Raw genomic sequence first — 21,475 nt, forward strand, 5'->3', positions numbered from 1 at the left:
TTTAAAAATTTCTTATATACTCTCCTAAACATTAAATTCCTCAATGCTAAGTATCCTTTACAGATGTATTGGGCTACTTTCTACAGGTGTTGTCCATTTTCTACACTTTTCCTCCCTGTACGCCACCTGTTCCCCATCTGCTCCACCGAGGTGTGTACTACTCTCGATGCACACCTCTCTGTCATGAACAAATCAGATTACAATTGAAAATTGCCTGCGGTGTGATACTCTCAGTACTTCTGGTCCCTTATTCAGTTAACTTCAGCAAAACTTTCTGTGTTTTTATTAGAAGCAGGTTCTGTGCTAAACCCCACACATAAGTAAGTGGCATAAGAAACTTGATCTTGACAGTAAGTGCAATGATTCAAAAGAAAAGTGCCGACCTTCCTGTCCTCTGCTCTTAGAATTGTGTTTTCATTGTGGTAGGATCTTGGAGGTAAATGTTTACTTTGCTACTTTTCATTCAGCCATAAAAGATCAGATTTATACTTTTGCTACAGCTCTTCTTTAGGAGTATGCCAACCTTCTGGGTACTACAATTTGCTCTTATGATAAGACATTCTCTTTATCAAATATGTCATCTGTGAGTTTTAGCCAAGGAATCTAATTTTTGAAAATATCACATATTTTAGTACATGTATATTTATATTTTGTCATATATGTTGGATATAGATATATTATCTATTTATTAAAGATATATCAGGCCAGCGCCACGGCTTACTAGGTTAATCCTCCACCTGCGGTGCTGGCACCCGGGGTTCTAATCCCGGTTAGGGCACCAGATTCTGTCCTGGTTGCTCCTCTTCCAGTCTAGCTCTCTGCTGTGGCCTGGGAAGGCAGTGGAGGATGGCCTACGTGCTTGGGCCCTGCACCTGCATGGGAGACCAGGAGAAGCACCTGGCTCCTGCCTTCGGATCAGCACAGTGCACTGGCCACAGCGTGCCGGCCGTGGCGGCCACTGGGGGGTGAACCAATGGAAAAAGGAAGTCCTTTCTCTCTGTCTCTCTCTCTCTCACTGTCTAACTCTGCCTGTCAAGAAAAAGATATATCATATATTCTAATATATAAACATACCATTTATGGACATCAGTGTCACACAAGTTTCATATCACACATACAACATGTGCCTACAAAATGTATTTAACACACATGAATTATCCATGTTCACCTGAGCCATGTGCATGTCTGTGCACAGATATCATTTACATAGTACCAACACAGGTAACGTATTTCAGAGAAATTCATTTATTTATTAGTAAATTTATTTGAAAAAAAGCAACAGAGAGAGAACTTCCATCCTTTGGTTCACGTCCCAGTTACCCACAACAGCCATGAGTAGGCCAGGCAGAAATCAGGAGCCAGGAACTCCCATGTGAGTTGCATCACCTCCTGCTTCCCTGAGTGTGCATTAATAGGAAGCTGGAATTGGAAAGGAAATGTGGACTTGAACATAGGCACTCCAGTATGGATGCAGGAGTCCCAGGTGGAACCCTAACAGCAGCTCCAATTACCTGCCCCATTAAGAGAAACTAAACTGATTCATTCTCAGTGGGCCATATTTTATTGGATTGAGCACATACACGGGGAAGTGACTAAAATTGTTTTTTCTTAAGTACCTTACCTTCGGATGTGTCTAACAAGTGCTTATTTGATTGAATTGAAAGTGTCTGGATTGGAAAAGAATGTCAAGATAATAGGTTAATAATGTTGGAGATAAAAATTGTAATATATCTTATTTTATTTTCCGAGCTTCTCCTTACTTAGGTTCTGGTGAAACAGTGCAATCTCCCTCTACTTCTTTGGAGTGGCCCTTGTACTTTCTACTTACTGACTAGCTTTTGGTTTATTTTGCAACAAGAGTGCTACTCTAAGAAGCTGATGCATAGAAACATCACAGAAAGGAGCCAATCATAATTCAGTCATTTGAAATTCAAGAAATCACTTAATAGGGTGAAATCATCAATTATATTTAACATAAACAGCTAAGAACATGAAAAATGAAAGCAAAAGGAACAGTCCTCATAGATAATTCTTAAAACCCATGGACTTTTAAGAAGTATCTGTTGTTTCCTCCTACATGACACACTTGTATAAACTGCAAATTCATCCTGGAAATAGAGAAACAGCTCTTCTGCTTAAATAAGACTTGTAGATACATTTTAATAGATAGGCACAAGGTAAATTCCTTGCTCAGTTGTGCTATTTTACTCACTTAGGGGTATTTTAATAAGGACATTTGAGAGGGAAAATACTGATTTTTAGAATAACACATACTCCTCATAGCAAGGTAGTCCTTAATAACTGTAAAATAGCTATTTACCTGTGAGTCAACCTAGCAACTGCTACCAAAACTTAAATGAAATTTCCTGTTGGAACAAAGACAGAGTCTGATGTTAACATCATTAGATATTTAAACAGTATTAAGCATACTCATGATGAAAGATACCCAATAGCTCTCTGCCTACATGTATTTACTGATTAAATAGAATGGCGTTACCTGTTCCCTAGGATTTTTATGAGAAGTAAACACATTAATCTATATAAAACCCTTGTAACAGGGCCTGGTAGAAGTGATAAATCTTAACTGATTCTCATGGTACTGGTGCCTATTGTTACTGTTGTTAGATGCCGTAGAAATGCTTTCATGGGTTAAAGGTCAACACTCAGAAATCTAGCCTGGTGTGCGTATTTTCCCGCTAAGGCACTCTGTAGAAAAAGCATTCAGTGTAGTTTAGTCTACAGTGTAGGCATCAGGACGACATAGGAAGCTGCAGTCGGCTGACTCCCTTTGATTCTGCTGGTCTCAGCACTGCATTTAATTCCTTTAACATTGACCAGTCAACTACTGTGTGCCTTGTTAACCATTACCCTTGTTGACAATTAGATTGTGAAATTCCACTAATTCAATGTAGAAACAAAGACATTAGTATTTAATAATATTAAGCAACAAATATTTACTTGAGTCCTTAATCTGTACAGGCCATGTGTTTAGCACTTTAACTGAAGTATAATTTACTGTTTACAATAACCTGAATTTGGTAGATGTTGATTCCTTCTTTTGTTTACAAAACATTTGGACTTGGGAAGGTTGAAGAATTTGTGCAGTTCACAGGTTTGGAAGTGGGTAGGTTGAAATTACCTCTTAAATCTGACTGGAGAACCAGATTCTTGGGCCTCGTTTGTTTTCATCCCCAATTACGGAAGAGAAAACCAAGACAGATTACAATATGCCACCATGTTTTCTGAAGAAAGGTCAAGACAAAGTCAAAATCTCTACTGCACAGCTCTTGGATGCCAGCTTCAGTGCTCGCTTTACCACACTGCATACTCTCATGGTGTAAAAAGCCTTGGTCAATGCATGTTAATTAATTCAAAATATTCACTAAAATTTCTAATCTGAAACATATATTTGTATTTAAAAAGTCATTATCTGAGTGTGAAATGTTTTCCCACTGAAATATGTATTTCACAGACTCCCAGTCTGTGGAAAGAGCTTTATCTATCAGGCGCCACTGTTTCAATACCATCTGTACGAATCTTGGACAGATGTTATTGTTGGGGCGTGTTCATCTTCCTAAAATGCAGTGAGCATTCTCTTTTCTAATGGGTTACATTTTGATAGATCTCAAAATACAGAATAATATCTTTACATCAAAAACCACAGATGGAAAATCCAGAAAAGGAGTGGGAACATTAGACCATCTTTTATATTTGCTCAAAATCACATAGATTGGGGGGGTGCAGGGTAAGAATGTAAACACAAGAATTTATATGTATAACATGCCTTTCCTTTTTAGATGTCAATTTCTAGAAATTAGGAGACTGAGATATACAGTATTTAGATAATTTAGATAATAGCTTTGAGATTAAACCAAATTTATATATAGACTAGCAAACTCTTATCCATTAACCTACTTATTCCCTTGCATCATTTTACATTTTCAGGATTATTAACAAGATTAAATATAGGTGCCGGCATTGTGGTGTAGTGGTTAAACTGCTGCTTGTGATGCTGGCACCCTGTGTTGGAGTGTTGGTCAGGTCCCAGCTACTTTGCTTACAAGTCAGAATCCTGCTAATGCATGATGATTTGGGTAGTTGGGTCCCTTACCCTCATGTAGGAAACCTGAATGAAGTCTCCTGGCTTTGGCCTGGCCTAGCCCTGGCTGTTGTGGGCATTTGGGAAGTGAACTAGCAGATGGAAGGTGGTGCTCCCACTCTCTCTTTCTCTCTGTCCAGCCTCCGATTTCTGCAACTCTGCCTTTCAAATAATAAATAGTTTTCAAAATATAAAATGTAACACTCAGGATTTCCTATCTAAAATGTCAAGCCTTGGAATATGTAAACACAACTATGTCACTCCCTATTCCTGCATATTCAAGTTGGGGGGACATTTTTGTAAGATAGATGTATGTATTTATTTATTTATTTAAAGCCAGAATTAACAGAGAGAAAGACAGACAGATTGGTTTTAAAAAAATTATTTGAAGGACGGACTTTTAAATTTTTTTAAAGGTTTATTTGTTTGAAAGGTAATTACAGAGAGCAAATGGGAGAGAGAGCTTCTGTTGGTAGATTCATTCCCCCAGATGACTGCAACAGCTGGGGCTGGGCCAAGCTGAGCCAAAGCAAGGAGACAAGAACTTCCTCCAGGTCTCCCAAGTGGGTGCAGGGGCCCCAGCACGTGGGCCATCTTCCACTGTGTTCCCAGGCACGTTAGCAGGGAGCTGGATCAGAACCCATGCACATATGGGATGCCAGCGTCACAGGTTGTGGGTTAACCTGCTACGCCACAATGCTGGCCTAGGAGGGACATTTTTATATCCTAGTAAATGATGGAGAAAAAAGAAAAGACCATTATAAAAGTTTGTTGGAAATACATAGCAGCTAAACAAAAACAAAAAAGAATAAAATCAAATAAACCAAAAAACCACATTTTATGCTTATATCTCTTTGATACTTATGATAAACATCCACCAAGCATAGAGGTGAGAATCAATATCCTCAACAAATTCTTGACGCTGAAAAGATCCATATGAGTATGCCATAATACTGCCAGTTGTTAGGGTGATGGAGTATATATAGATTCTTTTCAAATGTGAAACATATAAATTACACCTTCAATAGAAATAAGAAAAAGATGCATAAATAATTGTAAAATAACCCTATAATTGAGTGACACTTTATTTCACAAAGAGGCAAAAGTAGCTTACATGTTAATTTTTTTTTTTTTTTTGAAAATGTAGACTACTTTCTAGCTACTCATTATTCTAATTGAACTAGATTCAGGTCATTTTCAGAGTAAGTCTAACTTTAGAAAAACAGAGTAATTATGAAATCTGGGTCAGATGAATTTGTAGTGTAAATCTGAGAGCTAGAAGCCTACATCTCCAAAATTGCTTTTCAGTTTTCTAGAATAGCCTTTGAACAAATTCAAAATGGAAAGAAACAGAATACACACTGTGCTTCTCTTCAAGACAGTTCTTCTAGGAAAATGATCATATCTCTGTGGAGCTCTGACTCAGGCATTCTTCATTCTAAAAGTCATTTACACATTAAAATAAGAGTTTGAAGATGAAGTCTCCCAAGGTTCAGGCCAGCTTGCCATTTGTTTACTGAATATACACAGGAGTGTACACACTTTGCTAGAAAAACAGACCCAAATTAGTAGTCAAATTATGAGATTGGTTCACAATTCCAAATGTGGTAACTTTTCAACCATATGTATAAACAATATTATGAATAAAAGCTGTAATATAGAAAATAGGTTTAAAAAAGTGAAAGAAGAATTTCATTCAACTCTTGAGAATTTCTTGAGTTTCCCTGTGCCAGGCACTGCTCTTGGTGCTGGGCTACAGTGAACAGGGTTTCTACTTGCATAAGATTAGAATCTGATACAGATTGATTTCCTAGGTTGTGTGTAGGGGCAAGGAGAGCAGAAGGGAGGAGAGTACATAACTAACCCTAAGCAATATGACCAAGGGATTATTCTCAATTTTTTCTACATGTTCTGGAATCACCAATTCTCTCAAAGTTTATATATTTCTCACTGAAATAATTACACTAACTCCACATTCCTCAACTTTGTAGAATTACTAGATAATACATTCATTTATTCATATCATCCAATTCTATCAAACATAGTTTGATTACACAAATGACTTGTTAACATTGATCAACAGAAACATCTGTATCATTTGGTCAGAAATAGTCATTCCTGATAAATGCCTATGTCCAATGAATCTCTAAATATGTAATATATAAATCACCAAGAAAAATGAAAAAAATTATAGTGTTGGTAGCATGAAAGAAATGGTGAGAAATTATAAAACTTGTAAAATCATCCATGAAAAGCATTTTCTCCACTTCTAAAATCTCCAAAGAAAGGCAATCCTAAATCAATTTTCTGAAGGCTTAATAGTGCTTTCTCTTTTCAGGAAAGTATTCTTAAGAATTAATGTAATTCCTTTTTGTTATTGCTTAAGTTCATTTTCTCTTCTTTTGTTGTCAAGAGATGCTTGTTAAACCATTGTACATATTTGTTCAAAGAATAAAGGATATTCTGTTCTTTATAATAATCCTTCTTCAAGATACAGATAAACTGAAACCCCAGACCCAGCATTGGGAAAATGCAACTTATTTAGTTGGTGCAAATCAAGGATGAAAACCAATTATGTGTGTGGTTTTAATTTCTAGATGTTTTCATATAATGAATTAATTTAGAACTAAACTATCTCTGTCTATTAGATGGTGATAAAGAGACGATGGTATTTATTTCCATGTAGTTTGATGTAATTGACATTAAAATAATGTGCTTAGTATTGGGTTGATTTTCTTCATGTAAATTTTCTGACTTAGACATCATTTCTTATTTAATTATTACAACCAGCATGTGAAGTATTTTCTCACTGCAGAGTAGAAAGATAAGACTTAGAGAAACACACAGTTAAGTAATGCTGCAACTTGGGTCTGAACTTGGGGACTCTAGTACCAGAACTTGGACTCTTCATCACTGGGAAAAATGAAGCACCCATTAGCAAATCACATCAGGAAGCTCATCAGCCACAGTGGTGTTACAGTCGGCATGGGTTTGGAAAGAATATTGCTCTGTTGATGTAGTTGACATCATAGCACTAATCAATCATATATAGATTGTCTTATATTTTGTATTATGTAAATACATTTTTATATGTGAATAAATGAATTTAGAACATGTCAGTGTTGGCTGCTGTGCAGTTTTGAGTCTCTTCTCAAGAATTTATAGTTGTATTGACATAGATAACTAACTCACCATTAAGTCAGTATAACTTGTGTATTTCAGAAATGTGAACATTCATTGTATTCATTTTGTATACAGTTAAAAAGTTGGAAAAGATATTTTATATTTATTCTTATATCAAAATACCTATGAATTTATTAACGTGAAGCTGTGGCAGACGCATAATGTTTTGAGCTCTGCTAGTGAATTTTCCCTATGTGTTATCTGGAGTCAAGCCATGAGAATTGCCCAGTTACTTTAGAGGAAGCGACTTGGAAGATGAAAGCGCAGGACAACCTTTACTTGGCCTTGTATAAATTAACATTTAAATGGAACACCAGTGGTACACATTGATTTAGAGTGAACATGCATTCTACACTTGGGAGTTCTACATTACTTAAGCAAATTCAACCAGTCACTAATGTAGGGCAGGGAAAGACAGAGCTTCTGCACAATATATGAGGGGTCTTCAAAAAGTTCATGAAAAATATTTATGAAAACATAGATTTCAAAAATTTTTTGCATAAGATAAACTTTAATTGCATTTTCCACGAACTTTTGAAGTATCCTATAGTTAATTTTTGCGTAAATTTTGGATTGTTTTATATCTCAACTTGTTTCAATTACTTTACAAATCAAATATGCACAGTAGATATATAGACTATAGAAGAGTTCCTATATTTTAAGGCACTGTTATATAAAAATATTAAATTCAAGTCTTTACATGCTAGTTTAGACACAATAATGAAAGCTTTATAAAGATTTATTTAATTTATTTGAGTTATTTATAGGCAGTTTGTCCACATTTGAATAGAATTGGTATGGTTACTGTTTGATGACATGAAACTTAAATTTTGTACTCCTGAGAAAATGCTGTCTTTATCCTGACAAATTAGCTAAGTACTTTTCATGATCTATTTGGAATTTGCATGAGCTGATGACAATTCCAGATATGAAAATATGAAGTCTAGTTTCTCACTGCTGTCCTCTGCCCACAGGTTGTATATAAAAATAATGATGTACGGCTGGAATTGTCTCGACTTGCCAAACAAGGAGATCCTAAGATGAAGATCCATGGAGTGGTGGCATTTAAATGTGAGAATGTTGCAACTTTAGACCCAATAACCTTTGAAACCCCAGAGTCTTTCATCTCTTTGCCTAAGTGGAATGCAAAGAAAACAGGCTCCATATCATTTGATTTTCGCACAACAGAGCCAAATGGCCTCATCTTATTTAGCCATGGCAAGCCAAGACATCAGAAAGATGCCAAGCACCCACAGATGATAAAAGTTGACTTCTTTGCTATTGAGATGCTGGATGGTCACCTCTACCTCCTCCTGGACATGGGGTCTGGTACAATAAAAATAAAAGCCCTGCAGAAGAAAGTGAATGATGGAGAATGGTATCATGTGGACTTCCAGAGAGACGGACGGTCAGGTAATTTATCATTTTTTTATGCTGTTTGTCTACTAAACTGTCCCCCCATTCCCTGTCATTTCCAAGAATTAAACCAAAACATATTAAAATGTTTTCTGTAACTCTTTTATGTAGAATTTGTTTTGTTATTTCTGTTTGATATATAAAAATCAGATGGAACTAATTAATCATCATAGTCAGGCATCAAGCCATAAGTGTTCAAATGGCATCTAGAATAGCTTCTTTTTTATTTATTTTATTTTATTTTATTTTATTTTATTTTATTTTATTTTATTTGACAGGCAGAGTGGACAGTGAGAGAGAGAGACAGAGAGAAAGGTCTTCCTTTGCCGTTGGTTCACCTCCAATGGCCGCCTCGGCCGGCGCGTTGCGGCCGGTGCTCCGCGCTGATCCGATGGCAGGAGCCAGGTACTTACCTTGGTCTCCCATGGGGTGCAGGGCCCAAGCACTTGGGCCATCCTCCACTGCACTCCCTGGCCACAGCAGAGAGCTGGCCTGGAAGAGGGGCAACCGGGACAAAATCCGGCGCCCCGACCAGGACTAGAACCCGGTGTGCCGGCGCCGCAAGGCGGAAGATTAGCCTAGTGAGCCGCAGCGCCGGCTAAGGACCAGTATTTAAGAGTATGATGTGACCAGTGCTCACTGGCAGATAAATGCAAGATTAAGGGAAACAGACCAAAGAATAGCACACAGGAAGACTGAGCCAAGCAGGTTCTAGTCCCGGTCGGGGTGCCGGATTCTGTCCTGGTTGCCCCTCTTCCAGGCCAGCTCTCTGCTGTGGCCCGGGAGTGCAGTGGAGGATGGCCCAAGTGCTTGGGCCCTGCACCCCATGGGAGACCAGGAGAAGTACCTGGCTCCTGGCCTTGGATCAGCGTGGTGCGCCGGCTGCAGCATGCTGGCCGCGGCGGCCATTGGAGGGTGAACCAACAGCAAAGGAGGACCTTTCTCTCTCTCTCTCTCTCTCTCTCACTGTCCACTCTGCCTGTCAAAAAAAAAAAAAAAAAAAAAAAAAAAAAAAAAAAAAAAAAACAACAACACTTTAATCAACACAGTGGCAAAACTAAGCTGACTTCCAAACAGGTTCCCCTTCTGATGAAAGTTTTTTGGAATTCCAGCAGGAATCCATTCCTCTGGCTTCCTTGCTGCGCTGTGTTCCTGTGAACAGGAAGGATGGTAAGGAAGGTTTCCATGAGGAAGTTACCCACCAGTATTTGGGAGTGGCTGTGGGAGCTTAGAGTTGGACTACTGTGATCTTTGGAGCTAACTGATCATTCTGGTAGAGGAAGTGGCATGTGTTTGAATCCTGAAAGGAAGGGGAGAGGGAGAGAAGGAAAAAACATTTGCAGGGAGAGAACAAGAGAAGGAGAAAGTGACAGAGACAGGGAAATATGTTTATGTACACAGCTAAATCGAATTCCTTTTTTTTCTTTAAATATTTATTTATCTTATTTAAAAGGCTGAGCAAGACACACACACACACACTCAGAGAGAGAGAGAGAGAGATTGAGAGAGAGAGAGAGAGAGCGCTTTTTTCTGCTGGTTCACTTCACAAATATCCACAATAGCGAGGTCTGACCCAGGCGCCAGCAGCTCCATCCTGGTCTCCCACGTGAGTGTCAGGGACCCAGGCACTTGGATGTGCTGCCTTCCCAGGCACATTAGCAGCGGGCTGGATTGGAAGAAATACAGCCAGGATTTGAACGAGTACTAGCATATCGGGTGCCCAAGTCTACAGCAACCACTTAACTTGCTGAGCCTCAACACCAGCCCTTACATAGTACTTCTTCTACTGTGTTAACTCAGTGCTCCCTTGCACTGACTCTCCTCGTTATACATCAAGTAATCTTTGTATATTAGAAGACAGTTTGGACCTTTCCACTCTCCTCCTTTCCCTCCAACACTCCCTCACTTGCTTAAATACGGTAACATCCTTTCTGCATTTTACACTAATGAACAGTTTAGGCCAGTGCCGCTGCTCACTAGGCTAATCCTCCGCCTGCAGCGCCGGCACCCCGAGTTCTAGTCCCAGTTGGGGTGCCGGATTCTGTCCCAGTTGCTTCTCTTCCAGTCCAGCTCTCTGCTGTGGCCCGGGAAGGCAGTGGAGAATGGCCCAGGTGCTTGGGCCCTGCACCCGCATGGGAGACCAGGAGGAAGCACCTGGCTCCTGGCTGTGGACTGGCGCAGCATGCCAGCCGTGGCGGCCATTTGGGGGGGGTGAACCAATGGAAGGAAGACCTTTCTCTCTGTCTCTCTATCTCACTAACTCTGCCTGTAAAACAAACAAACAAACAAACAAACAAACAAAAAACAGTATAACAGCATAAACATAGCCAGGATATTTTTGCAAGCAAAATTTTCTTCACCTCTGAAACCACAGTTTGTGAAAGATTCATCCCAAACCCAGTGAGGTGGATCAACAATGATGTGGCCAAGGATTCTTCATCTGTACAAAACTCCAGATGACTGCTGATCAGCCAGATTTGCAAACTGTAGACCAGGTGACAGTTGGTCTTTCTTTCAGACCAGTGATCTGTGATTAGCATCCTATTCAGAGAGGCCATGCTGAGACCCTGGGTTAAACTTGCCTTCCCAAACCCTCCTTCCATGGGTCCTCTTGCCACCGTTTACTTCATCTTTCTCTGCAGGGGAACTCTTCTATTTCCTGTTATCTGTGTTTTGTAATATTGGTGATGTTCTCTTTAGCAGTCAGGAAGACTGTTTTTACCTTCCCATAAATGTCTTTTTCAGCCAAAGAAATAAGGAAATAAAGTGCTCCAACCTGGAAGGGAACATGGAGTGAGGGTAAAGAATAATAGAAGGAAGGTCGGGAACCATTGCTCTAATCTCTCCCATATCTTGGAGATTCTGTTTCTGATTCACACCACTCTGGAAACTTAGACCCCTAAATCTCCTCATTTTCCTGAAGAGATCTAGGAGCTCTACTAGCAATTGGATATCTTTAAATTTTTCTGATTTAAGTTGAGAAGTGTTTCTTGATGGAAATGCAACACAGTAATAGAATGTTTCTCTTTGGCTGCCTCCCGCCTTTCTCTGCCAGACTTGATAGTTAATTTACTACTTAAGAGCTTTCAAACTATTTAAAAATGGTTGGAAGCATAGTCTAAGCTGGTACTTAGATATACTTGACAAGAGATATCTAAAATAAAATTTTGAAAATACCTTTCAAGAAATAATATTTTATATCACATTTTATTATTTAAAGGTGAAGACAACAGATTAAGTTGGCATTTGGGGGACGTTCTAAATAGCAAATTACCAAATTTCAGATCATTTGCCTTTAATCAACTAATATTGAGTCATTCTCTAATTATATGGAAGTAATAAATGGTAATATCTGGTTTTTAGAAAATACAAGAGAATAGAAAGAAACTTAGAATATAGAAAGAAAAACAAAAGCAAATGATATTCATCTGTTATTTGTCAGCAATGATATATATTTTTGGTTATTCTTCCTAGTCATTTTTTATGTGAATGTCTATATGTGTGCATGTGTTTATTTGTGTTTCCTTATGTCTATGCATTAATATACTTACGTATGCACACACATCACAAACCTATACACAAAACACATTGTTAATTTGATTATTTCAGTTAAGTCCTTGATAAGAAATAAGTGTTACCAGATAAATAACTTAATCTTCAAGCTGAAAAAAATCCACTGTTTTCTGTTTAAGGTCTTTAAAAATTACCATAGTTTATTAACTACTCTGTAATCTAATGGAGAACATCAAAATTAGATAATATGTACTTTATTTTGAAAGCTCAGTTCTGAATGGGAAGAACATAAGCAAATTCTAAAAAAAAAATGTTAAGTACATGTAAGAAAGAAAATAAAGCATGAAATGTTTGTTGAAATCCAATAGAAAGATTAAGTTAATATGCTTGGTGGCATTTAGATGGTAAACTACTTTTATGTGATTAAAATTTCAGATTTGTGAATTAGAACAAATAATATAAAATCAAAGCTCATTTACTAAGCCAAATTCTGCCCTTTACTAAATAGAAAAAAAAAGGAACTCATATTGGCCTAGCTCAAGGGAGTTTAATGTAATTTTAATAACTGTACTTGTTAATTTTTCATATATAGTATTTTAATTAAGTTCTATATTTGCACACTGTATTAGTTTGGTATAAAGGAACCTTCTGCTTAAAGGATATTTCTGGTTTGGGTCAGTGAAATGCTAAGGTTCAAAGCTCAGTAAAAACCAAGAAACATGGAATTTCAAGAAATAATTAATTTTAACCATTTTCAAATCTATATTCAGAGGCTATATGAAAATTATTTTTAATATGATCTGGACAAATGACAATTCAATGACAGGAGACACATCTGAAAAAAAATAAAAATAAAAAATAAATAACCACATTACTCTGTTGTTGTAGTAGAGGGAACTATAACTGAGAGTGACTCTGCCACTGACAATATTGGGTGACCCTAGTAGCCATGGCTATTTGTGTCAAAGTTTGTTATTTTGATCAGAGATAGGGCTAAAACCACATCTGGTGGATGCAGTTGAACATCAAAAAAACTTATGCAATTGAATTTTAATATTCCTTAAGTGGTTTATAAAAGAAACCATTGTAAGAAGGAGTATGTTATTTATTTTTATATCCATAGTCCTTGATAACAGTTGCTCAATAGATATTTAGATAAGAATAAAACATACTACAGTGCAAAATAATAACCCCTAGTGCTCTATAAATAGTATTATAGCTTTTGCACTTAAAGAACAATAGCACTCTTTTAGTTGTAAATGTAAGTTTTTTAATTGAAAAAATTTGTTTAAATTGCCTTATCTCCTTAAAAGCAGTTTATACAATGTAGGATAACAGGTGCCATCCTCCAAATAATGCATTGAGAAAATAAAGAAATGTGTAAACCTGGTACATAAATGAAAAGATTTTATGATAATAGGACTCCTCTTCCTATTTGTTCATGAGCTCCTTATCACTTGGCAGACATGTTGCTAGAAGGAAGTTAATCAGAAATGAAGGATATAAGTCCCTTCTGAGAACTGGGGTATATAGCCACAGTCAGCATGGTAGCTAGGAAACAGTCACCATGCAGTCCATCCTGTGGCCTCACCTTTGGTTTTTTGGTCACTAAAAGGGGTTTGTGAACCCTTATTCAATAAGAAATGATGTTTTCATTTCCTCACTTTTTTCTAGAACTTCCTCATTTTCAGGAAAATCAATCATTTGGAGTTATTTCTAATGGGTAAGAAAGAGGCACTCTAATGACCACACTTTGATTAATACTGTTTAGCCAGAGCTGTTCTCCCCAAACAATGTAGCCTCTTCCAATGCCTGCTCAATCTATGAGCTGTGATACAGAAAGCCAAGTAGCATGAACTATCAATGCTGATTTCAGATCGTGCTCCTATGCTGGCAATGGAGAAACCATACAAAGGGCAGGTGTGATTTAGTGGCTCAGAATGGGTGATTTAAGTGCTGCAAAAAGTTGATATCTTTATTGGATAGCTTAGCTCTATCAACAGAGCACAATACCTAAGTTGATTTAGTACATTTGATTGAAGAGGCCCCTTTCTCTGCAAATTGCAAGGCATCGAGCTGAATGTTTCCCTAGAAGCCCCTCCTCTTTTTCCAGACTTCCCTTTTCTCATTCCCTTGGTCCCAACCCTAACACAATAAAGAGCTGCCCAGGTATTTAGCTAATGTATGAATTTCACTACAATTAGGATGAGGTTAATAACTGTTTTCTTGAAGCACAAATACTGTTTAAATTTGTGTTAAACTCTTTGACTCAGTCAAGGGTATCCTCTCAAGTATTTTTATAGCAAACTGCCAATCACTTTTTTTTTTCTGGCAAACCATCATTACACATTGAAATCAAAGAGAAAACTCATTATTCTTGTCAAATATTGCTTGTGTACAGCAGGGCACAGCAGATTGTATCAGCAGTTATTCATGGGCAAGCCTACATTTAACAGCTAAGCAGCCGTTGGGATCTGAATTGAAGTCACAGAGTTCCAGTTTAAGAACTAGAAATTACAGTGGGAAAGGCACACTCTAGAGCACATAATTAGAGGTTTATAGTAATCACTGTTTGATGTGAACAGCACATTCTAGCTATCTATTACCAGCACTGATTTCGGTGTATACCATTCATGAATCACCACACTTTCAGTTGTACTTGAACAGCCATTAAAACAATTTCTCTGCTTAGATCTTGATTTTAACTTATCCTTTGATTACAAACGCTCCACCCATGCCTGTGCCTAGTAGCCTATTGCATACATTAAGATAATTTTAAGTACATTTTAATGTTATAAACACTTTTATTTTGTGTCCATACCCATAAACCACTAACTCATCAAGGGAAATACTAAAATTTCTCTTTAGTAATTTACCAGTCATTTTACTAAATGACTAGTTAGGGTCAATTTTGCATAAAATGTTTATACTTTTTATTAATGTTTATGTTTATTTATTATGAACGTACATTGAGAAAATTCATATATCGTCTTCCCCAAACTCAAATTATTTTTCTACATTTTCTTTAATTCTTTGTTATCATGCACATATATTGTATATCATTGCAATTATACTATGGACATACTCTTCAGGCTGTTTGTTTGATATGATGTTATAAACTCATTTTTACTGAAGACTATCAATTTAACAAGATTGATTTTGGAGACTTATGAATTCAGAGGCTAATATTCAGAGTGGAATTTCACAGAGGCACCTTCACTAAGCCCCCAGGCTTGTAAAAAATTGAATTTATGAACATGTCCAAAGCAAAGAAAGTCACAGGGGCCAATATCCTTCAATTTCCTGTTCATCCTCCCTCTAGTGATGGGGGCATGTCAGCTTAATTGAGATGGTGTCAAACCATCAGCCAATATTACTATATATTTCCTTATTCATGTACTCTCCTTGTTCAGAACCCATGTTACCCACTCATTGGATTAAGAGTTAGCTCCCATGGTAAATCTCATTGCAATAGAAAGAGAAAATAAAACTATTATGCACAGTAGAACATACTGGTTTCTATAACAGTTAAATTTCTCATCATAGAGGAACAAACAAATATTTGATTAAAAATTGGCATCCCATATTGGTAGAGCTAAACGAGAAATACTCTATGTCCTGTCCTGTGATAAGTAATTTCTCACAGGGAAATAACAACTTGGCATTCTTATTTTATGCATTGGTCTATGGGTTTGGTAAATATCAATCAAACCCTAGAAAATTAAACCTCACCCTGCATAACTACTGCATCTCATTTTGGGGCTTGTCTGAGTAAGGGACGGATCCTGGACTGAGTTATCAGTTGCACCTGCAGGAGATTGGCAGTTCCCCAACCCCATCCAGCCCCAGCCACCTTCATTTTGGAATGCTAGGAACGTCTAAAAGCAAATTTCAATTGCCGCAAAATGTTATCTGCTCAATATTTACAAATTCCCAATGTTGTGTATGATAATTTTTAAAGTATAAATATATAGAGGTTAGTATGAATGTGTATGTGTGTTTGTCGTGTATGTTATACATGACATACCTTTAGTACTTGTTTAAATCCATGCTATTCATGAAAATGTTGGGTTAAAAAAATATGTGCCTTTGCTACACATTTTGTTCACAAGTCACTACTTTCTCCATAGGTGAACACTAAAATAATTTGATATTGACAAATTCCAAGTTCTCTTTTATATAAACAAGATCATATTTTCCCAATTATTGGCTGACAAAATACTTACAGAAAGATTTTCTATGTCATTTTTTTAACATGGACATCATATTTCCCTTAGAAAGAACATTCTAGTATTTACTTAATCATTCCATCTATCAATGAGCATTTTACTTTATAAAAATATGCTGCTTTAAATTAATTTATAATATCTTTTTACATGATATAATTGTGTGTATTGATCAGAATTTCTGTAGCATAGATTCTGAGAATTGCAATTGCTGCATTAATTTTGTTTTTAATTTTGAAAGGAAAGGACAGGTTAGTTTTATTAACTGCCTTTTCAATTTGCTTTCTTATATATAGTGGTCTTTTTGTTTTGTTTTGTTTTGTTTTGTTTTTTACAGGCAGAGTGGACAGTGAGAGAGAGAGACAGAGAGAAAGGTCTTCCTTTTGACGTTGGTTCACCCTCCAATGGCTGCCACGGCCGGCGCACCGCGCTGATCCAAAGGCAGGAGCCAGGTGCTTCTCCTGGTCTCCCATGGGGTGCAGGGCCCAAGCACTTGGGCCATCCTCCACTGCACTCCCGGGCCACAGCAGAGAGCTGGCCTGGAAGAGGGGCAACTGGGACAGAATCCAGCGCCCTGACCGGGACTAGAACCCGGTGTGCCGGCGCCGCAAAGCAGAGGATTAGCCTAGTGAGCCACGGTGCCGGCCGTTTCTTATATATAGTATTAACACACTCTTTTTTCCTCACTGTTGGCAATACTAGATATTATCAAACTTTGAAATTTTGTTCAAAATTTGTTCCTTCATCTATTGGTTTAAATCTCGAAGTTCCCAGATTACAAGAGAATCCAACCATGCAGAAATTAGAATTAAACAGAAAGACAGGATAAGATATTATTTTTCTTTTGTTTTTGAATAATTTATTTCAGTTCCTTTTATAAAAGTAATTCATGCCATTGTTTTTACAGAAAGGATACAGAAAATTTTACAAAACTAACCACTCATAATCCTACTACCACAAAATTATCATTGTTAATATTTGGGTTTTTTTTTACTATTATATGAAAGTTTATATATTTTACATCCACTATATTATCAATATTGTATTCCATTTTTCAAATATTTATTTTATTTATTTGAAAGGCAGAGTCACACAGAGAGAAGGAGAGATCAGAGACAGATATCTTCCCATCTGCTGGTCTGCTCCCCAGATGGTCACAACGAAAGGGCAGGGCCAGGCCCAAACCAGGAACCAGGAGCTTCCTCAGGGTCTCACATCTAGGCAGGGGCCCGAAAGCTTGGGCTATCCTATGCTGCTTTCCCAGGCCAATGGTAGGGAGCTGAATCGAAAGTGTAGCATCCAGGACTCAAAGTAGCATCTATATGGGATGCTAGACTGCAGGTGATGGCTTAACCCACTGTGCCACAGTGCTGGCCCCCGCATTCTGCTTTTATCAATTATATTATGCTGTTTAACTGAGTTTGGCTTTGACATTAGAATAGGAATTTGACAAATTTGTAACTTCATAGAATCTGATCTTTTGGTATGGAAAGCAGCAAAGCAGAATTTTGGATGATAAAATTGATACTGAACTTAAATTATTATTTAAGCAGTAATTTTAACTTTTTATTCAAAAAAGAACATTAGGAATCATCTATTCAATTCCTTCATTTTTTTATAAGAGCCACATTGAGGCCTAATGCACTTATTGTTTTTTATATTTTTAAAAAAGATTTAGTTATTTATTTGAAAGTCAGAGTTACAGAGATAAAGCTAGAGAAGTTCCCATCTGCTGGTTGACTCCATAGATGGTCACAATGACCAGGGCTGGCCAAGGCTGAAGCCAGGAAACAGGAGCTTCATCTGGGTCTCCCACATGGGTGCAGGAGCCCAATGTATTGGACCATATTCTTTTTTTTTTAACTTTTATTTAATGAATATAAATTTCCAAAGTACAGCTTATGGATTACAATGGCTTCCCCCCCCCCCACCCGCAACCCTCCCCTTTCCCACTCCCTCTCCCCTTCCATTCACATCAAGATTCATTTTCGTTTCTCTTTATATACAGAAGATCAATTTAGCATACATTAAGTAAAGATTTCAACAGTTTGCTCCCTGCTACTTTTCCCAGGCCATTAGCAGGGAGCTGGGTCAGAGTGAAGTAGCCAGGACACAAACTGACACCCAGAAGGGATGCTGGCATTGCAGGTGGTGGCTTTACCTGCTATACCACAGCACTGACCTTGATTTTTAAAGTTATTTATTCATTTAAATGAGAAAGAGAGAGAGAGAGATGAGAGAGATGAGAGAGAGAGAGAGAGAGAGAGAGAGAGAGAAGAGGGAGAGAGAGAAAGATATGTTCTCTCATCTGCTGGTTCACTGCCCAAATGCTCATAATAGCCAGAGATGGAAAAACCAGGAACTACAATCTCCATCAGGGTCTCCTATAGTGTGGCAGGGAAACAAGTATTTAACCCATAATTTGCTGCCACCCAGGGTGTGCAAAAGCAGGAAGTTAGATCAGAGGTTCATGCAGGACTCCTCCCAGACACCCCCAAGTGGATTGCAGACAGCCCAAGCAACAGGTTAACCCACTCTACGAAATCCGTGACTTGATGATTCTTGCCAACTACTTGGTTGAAGAGCGAGAATAGGAAAATCCTTTCATTTCACCAATAGAAAAAATTTCCCATCCCAGCACAATATCTTCTATTCCTCCTTTCCTAGTAATTTAAATTTTTCTAGGACTTTAACACCTGAAACCAAATTAACTTGTTTTAAATCTCATTTTTACTCCATGTTCTTTTCACCCGGTAAACTAATCCAATGGAAGTAGACCAGATAAGAAAAATTGGATAGAAAAAAAAATGCAAACTAGCAAATTATAAATACCACACCAAATTGTCAAGTTGATTTCAACTTTATAAATAAGAGTTGTTTTTCAACTGTGTTTTCACCTTTATAAAAAGTTGTACATGAAATTAACTTATTATTTTTGCTTATAAATATTCTTAAATATTACCTTATCTGCTTGTCAACTTTGTTTATTTTTGCATATGCCATAAAAACAGATTTAGAAGTAAACATAATATAATGTTTATACATTAAATTATAAAAAACATAGTCACACAAACTCAATTTTTGGCTGTAATTTCATTTCTATAAAAAGTAAAATAATGTAGTGTGGTACTTTGCAATGAGTCTAAAGAAGTCCCCAAATATGAAGCCACTTCAAAATGTTCATGGGAAATGGAATTAAAAGAGTTTTGGTTAAAATAAGTCTGAAATCCATGATCTTTTCATAAAACACATTTTCCATGAACCTTTTGAAGATTCCTCAATTGACTTTTATCCACCTATTTCAACAGGTCAAATATAACAGAGTTTATTTAAAAATATGTATTTCATTTATCAGAAGTATCAGATATAATTATAGTGGTATAATTATAGTGGAAAAGGGTTGGATATATGAGTTGGATGCATTACTGAGAACATAAAAGGGGTTGTGTGTATTACAAAGGGAACGTAATGTTATTCGTGGTTACTGAATAAGCAATAGAAGGATGAACCACTAATATATCCAGATTTTTCATCTTTAAATTTTATTTCCAAATTTATGCTCCTCATATGATTTGTGTGTGTGGCTATGGCAGTTACTCAATTGTCTTTATCAATGAAAAAGTTTTAAATATTAATTTGATGTGTTCTTTTGAAACCACTGCCTTTATAACTCAATTATAATGAAATGAGCACTTGGGAACCTTAATATTTAAATTTTGCTGTGCTCATATGCTCATATGTGTGTATTAAATTGATTCAAACTAATTCAGATTTTATGATAACTCTTTTGCTTAGGTAAGTAAGTCCTTTCATTCATCTTGATAATAAAACATTAAGGAGATTTGATATTCAAATCCCTTATAAATAGTTACATTTCAGGATATTTATTGCATATGTGAATAGTCCTTGATTTGCAGTCATGTTTCCTTCATTCCATTTTACATGTTTGTAGAATATTCCAATAAATAATATGAAATGCATGCATTTGCCCAGTGTCTCCTAAACTTTGAATCATTTAGAATTTAGACTTAAAGTTCTAGCACTTCTTGCATTATATTTAGGTTGAAGTTAGGATTATCTTCCTTTCTCTTTTTCTTCTATATTGTGTTTCCTCTGCTTTTCATGAGAACTCTAGAACTGTTTCACAAGCGGGTAATAATGAGCTATGGGAGAAACATCTTTTATAATAGGAACTTCCCAACTAATCTTTCTTTTTAAAATTTTTATTTATTTCTTAAAAATGTTGTTTAAGAGTCAGAGAGGCAGACAGACAGAGTTCCCTGTCTCACTGGGAGTTCCTCAGATTTCCACCACTGCCAAGCCTGGGCCAGGCTGAAGCCCAGGAAACAGTAATTCAGTTCATGGATCCCATGGTGACAGAGACCCACCCACTCGTGCATCACAGGTGCACAGGAGGAGGAGGGAATTAGGAGTGGAACTGGGGCTCGAATCCAGGCCCTCTTATGTAGGCTTCTCAGTCGCTGGCCAAATACCCACCTCATATAAAATATTGTCTTTTAAAGATTTATTTTATGGCCGGCGCCGCAGCTCAATAGGCTAATCTTCTGCCTGTGGCACTGGCACCCCGGGTTCTAGTCCCGGTTGGGGCGCCGGATTCTGTCCCGGTTGCTCCCCTTTTAGTTCAGCTTTCTGCTGTGGCCCGGGAAGGCAGTGGAGGATGGCCCAAGTGTGTGCACCCTGCACCCGCATGGGAGACCAGGAAGAAGCACCTGGTTCCTGGCTTCTGATTGGTGTAGCACGCCGGCCATAGCGGCCATTTTGGGGGCGAACCAACAGAAGGAAGATCTTTCTCTCTGTCTCTCTCTCTCACTGTCTAACTCTGCCTGTCCAAAAAAATATTTTATTCATTTGAAAGGCAGAGTTACAGAAGGAGGAAGAGGAGAGAGAGAGATCAATCTTCAAACTGCTGCTTCACTCCCTAAATGGCACAATGGCCAGGGCTGGATCAGGCCAGTGCCAGGAGCCAGGAACTTCTTTTGAGTCTCCCACATGGGCTCAGAAACCCAAGCATCTTCTG

General features: G+C 37.5%; 1 protein-coding gene across 25 annotated transcripts in view; it reads left to right on the forward strand.

The window, feature by feature from the left end:
• The window catches only part of NRXN1 (neurexin 1), a 1,235,416-nt gene that overhangs the window by 543,341 nt on the left and 670,600 nt on the right, over positions 1-21,475 (forward strand). For all 25 annotated transcript variants that reach the window (XM_089327671.1, XM_089327664.1, XM_051842899.3 and 22 more), the window contains one exon: positions 8,257-8,695. In XM_089327671.1, the coding sequence (XP_089183797.1) occupies positions 8,257-8,695 (439 nt within the window). The remainder of the gene's footprint in view (positions 1-8,256; positions 8,696-21,475) is intronic.

This window comes from Oryctolagus cuniculus, chromosome 2 (assembly GCF_051225735.1).
Source record: "Oryctolagus cuniculus isolate XC-2025 breed Fujian yellow rabbit chromosome 2, ASM5122573v1, whole genome shotgun sequence".
NCBI lineage: Eukaryota > Metazoa > Chordata > Mammalia > Lagomorpha > Leporidae > Oryctolagus > Oryctolagus cuniculus.